Consider the following 4,344-nt stretch of genomic DNA (forward strand, 5'->3'; position numbering starts at 1 on the left):
GAGTTCTCAGCACTGTGCTGGTAGCCGAGATCCAGCTCCTGCCATTCCTGATCGGGCGTGTGGAGGTCATGGAAGGAGTGGCTGAGGGGCTTGTGGTCGGAGGAGTTTCCGTTGGACGCCAGTTCTCCACCCCTGTTCATCATGTCCTCAATCAGCAGCGTGTCCGGGTTGCTGGTCGCTTTCCCCCTCCCACCTCCCTTCTTCCCCTTCCCGCCCTTCCCTTTGCGCGGGCTTTCCCGCTCCCTCTCCAGAACTTCGCTCATGTCGAAAGCTTCCAGATCAATGCTGCCATTCACGCCCCCAGTCTTGGAGGAGTTTGACTTGCGTTTCTTTTCTGACACAGGCATTGGGTTTGTACGCACAGTAGCCTTCTGGCCTTTGGGACTCACTTTAATCACAACAGCTTAACTGTTGTGCTCTGTTCAAGGTAAAACCACAGCAACTCTTGTGAAGTGTAAACACAGTGTTCCCCTCCAGCACAAAAAAGAGGGGCAAACATATGATTCATCAGGGAAATCCTGTTCACTTTTCTCTGCGTAGGTTTCACCGTGCACACTGTACTGCCATCACCAGTGCCTGAAGCAATCTTCACTGTTCTCTTGTCTCCTCTATTCTACATCACTGACGTGTGTCACAGGTGAACGGCCAGGACTCTGCAACATGAAACCACAAAGATGGGATTCATATACACAGACTATCCTCAGACAGTTATACATGTATAAGACAACAGTAATTATGTGCGCGCACACACACACACACACATATTCAAACACAAAACTACTATGCACACATGCTCCCCCCACACCCCATCTATACTACTGAAAATATAATGACATAAAACTGAAGCCAGTGAAGGCTCCTACTGCTGGTACCACTACACAAACAGCCACACATGAGGCAGAACTTCTCTATTTTGGTAAACCATGACAATTATATGAATGTCGTATTAGCTACATCTTGGACTGGAAAGAATTATATCCCAACTGGGTAAAAAAAAAGAAAAAAAAAAAAAAAAGCAAAACCAAAAAACAAAATGGGTGCCACTGTAAATACACAGTGGCAACTAATGCAATCTTTGTAAACAGGAGAACCTGAATTTAAAACACGATAAATATGGTAAATTCTGAACACAGCCAATCTCCTCTGTAAAGAAAATAAGTACTACAATTAACACTGCTGACATGCATGACTGGAATGAGAAAAATGAGCGTAGGACTAGCAGAGATGAGGGGGTCAGTGAGGTACAGACACTCCTCAGGTCACTCACAGTCACTAACTCGCCCCAAGACTAACTCCTTGGCTTCTGTACTGGTCAACAACTTCCTATCTCTCTCTGCACTCCCACGCCTCTCAACTAACTGAGATGAAACCACTCTCTTTGAAGATGGGATTGGCACACCTTACTCCAGCCAACTGCACTGCGAGCAGAACATGTTCATCTTCAGTTCATGTCGCCAGAGTTTTACAGTCTTGCTCTGCTGTTTCTTTTACTATCATTTTATTTCTTTTGTTTTTTCCCCTGGAGCATACAAGTGTGTACATATCTGTATGTATGTGTGTGTAAATATATATATATATATATATATGTGTGTGTGTGTGTGTGTGTGTGTGTGTGTGCATAAATGTCTTTGTGATGCTTGTAGATGTATCTAATTAGAAAAAATTAAATGAATAACTCATGAACAAGTGTGTGTGTGTGTGTGTGTGTGTGTGTGTGTGTGTGTGTGTGTCATTAGGCAAATGATAAACATGAATTTGGTTTTTTCACTACCCACAGTGATCATCATACAAACTACTGGTTTTCTGACTTTTTTTTTTTTCATTTTCCTACCTTTTTTCTGAAAATATTAATGTGGAAGCCATTGTCCCAAACATATAAACTTTTACTGAATTACACTTTCAGTCATTCTATTCTGTTTGATTTTTAAAAATAAATTTTATGGTACTGTAATTGTCTTTTGTCATCATATTTCTCTGTGTGAAATTCGGGCTGCTCTCCCCAGGGAAAGTGTGTCGCTACACTGACAGCACCACCTTTTTTTTTTTTTTTTTTTTTTTTTTTGCCTGCAATTTTGTTTTCCTATCCAAGTGGATTTTTCTACAGAATTTTGCCAGGGACAACCTTTTTGTTGCACAGGTTCTTTTATGTGCGGTAGTGCATGCTACACATGGGACCTCGGTTTATCATCTGATCCAAATAACTTAAGAGTCTAGACCACCACTTAAGGTCTAGTGGAGGGAGAGAAAATACTGGCAACTGTGGGATTCAAACACATGCACTCGGATTCTGTCGCTTCTTATGCAGACACGTTACCACTAAACCAACACTCAGCACGTACAATTATTACGTGGACACCTGTGTAGTACTGGGAAAAATCACACTGTGTGCAATAATAACACATCATGAGAGGAACTTCAATTCATAATCCAGGCCACATTCCCTTCTTTCTTCCAGATTTCTTTACATAATGTTAAAAGCCTGAACCATCAACACCCACACACAGTGAGGGGTTAGCATGGCAAAGACACTCATTCAGAGCCCCCCTACGGTTCTGTGCGTGGTGAAACAGTTGTCAAGCTGAGGAATGTGCCACAAATGAAAGCAGTGACAGGGACAAAGAATGCATGCATGTGAGTCAAGTGAATGCTCTTGTCAGGCTGAAAAGTGAATGTAACAAAAGACATTTTTTTTACACTTGTTTTTTCACTGAACATAAATACACATTTAACATACACAGATCAGTTTGGAGGTTACAATATGCATTAACACTACACAGTAACAGTCATATTTTTCTATTTCGGTGGAGTCAAGCTCTGAAAGTTATTGTCATTCAGATCAGATGATAAACTGAGGTCCTGTATGCAGCATGCACTTAGCACACATAAAGAACACATGGCAACAGAAGGGTTGTGATTGGAAAAATTCTGTAGAAAAATCCATTTTGATAGGAAAACAAATACACCTCAAGCAGAAAAAAAAAGCGAAAAAAAGAAAAGAAAAAAAAAGTGCTGTGGCTGTGTAGCGACGTGCTCTTCCTGTGGAGAGCAGGCAAATTTCAAACAAACACATCTGATGTGACACAACAGTGATCATACAAACAGAAAACTAACAGTAACACTATAGTAACTGGGGAAAAGACCCACCAGACTAACTGGAATTTTTGTTGGTGTCAGTTTAAACTTTTGTTTATGTCTTGATCAGTGTTACAAAATGGCTTCTCCAAACTCTGAAATTGTTTTGACAATCCATTAAACTTTTAAAGCTCAGTTACTTTACAGTGTGTGTGTGTGTGTGTGTGTGTGTGTGTGTGTGTGTGTGTGTGTGTGTGTTTGTACTTTACACTCTGCAGTGTGTGTGTGTGTGTGTGTGTGTGTGCATGTGTGTGCATCAGGATCAGGATATATACAGTGCAGAGGCTAATATGGCCGTCGCAACTTTACACTCTGCAGTGTGTGTGTGTGTGTGTGTGTGTGTGTGTGTGTGTGTGTGTGTGCGCATGTGCATGTATGTGTGTGTGTGTGTGTGTGTGTGTGAGTGTGTGTGTTGCTGTTAGATGTTTGTGTGTTCAGCACTTTTTAGTAATGCTGCCAGCCTTTTTCTCTTTCTTTTTTTCTTCTGGGGACACTTCTGTCATGCATGCACACCTGGATATGGTAAGCACCAGCACATGGCAACTCCAACTTGCACAAACTGGACTGAACACCACTGTGACCTTTTCAAACTAAAACACACTGGTTTACGGGGCTTGATTCTTTGAGAGAGAAAAAAATCCAATAAAAAACAACAACAAAAACCTGTTGCTCGACTCAGTTTACAATGGATCGGGGAAGTTACCGGATTTGTTTAGTCAATGAAGTAGGAGGGCCATGTACCATTCCATCAAGAATCAGTAAATGGACAAGTGCGTACTGTCCACACACATTCATTGATTCTGAAATCGTTGCTATTTTTCTTCTCCACTTTACACGAAACACACGGGGTTTACCGTCGTGCTTGAACGTGCTAACACCAGTTACAGTGTGACAGAAGTGTCACACCTCGAACACATTCACACACACACACACGCACACACTTCCGTCGGCTTGAGCCGTGCTAACACTTCCTACCTTACAAGCAGCGAAGAGCGTACTCCGTAACACAGTAGACTTTGAAGTCAAGTGTCAGCCTTCTGTTTTCCTCACCGTCACACTAACAAGTGGTTCACTTCACAAACCGCCTCTACAAAAAACCACATGCGATATCGCACACACTACAGGTCATTAGTCAAATCTTTTCCGTTTCTTTTCCCTTGTTGTTTGGGCCCATTGCAACAGTGTTACTGTTAGCAGGTGAGCTCGCTTTTA

General features: G+C 42.0%; 1 protein-coding gene across 3 annotated transcripts in view; it reads right to left on the reverse strand.

The window, feature by feature from the left end:
* LOC143295678 (protein PALS1-like) overlaps window positions 1–4,344 on the reverse strand; it is a 32,510-nt gene extending 28,166 nt beyond the window's left edge. Inside the window, exons 1-2 of one of the 3 annotated variants that reach the window (XM_076607295.1) lie at window positions 4,108–4,344; window positions 1–653 (exon numbers count right to left, since the gene is read on the reverse strand). The exon at window positions 1–653 is cut by the window's left edge and continues 569 nt beyond it. In XM_076607295.1, the coding sequence (XP_076463410.1) occupies window positions 1–347 (347 nt within the window). In that variant the 5' untranslated portion in view covers window positions 348–653; window positions 4,108–4,344. Of the gene's footprint in view, window positions 654–3,645; window positions 3,807–3,835; window positions 4,020–4,107 lie in introns of those variants that run through there. The other 2 variants (XM_076607296.1, XM_076607297.1) reach the window with 2 other exon arrangements.

Source organism: Babylonia areolata, chromosome 21 (assembly GCF_041734735.1).
Source record: "Babylonia areolata isolate BAREFJ2019XMU chromosome 21, ASM4173473v1, whole genome shotgun sequence".
Lineage (NCBI taxonomy): Eukaryota > Metazoa > Mollusca > Gastropoda > Neogastropoda > Buccinidae > Babylonia > Babylonia areolata.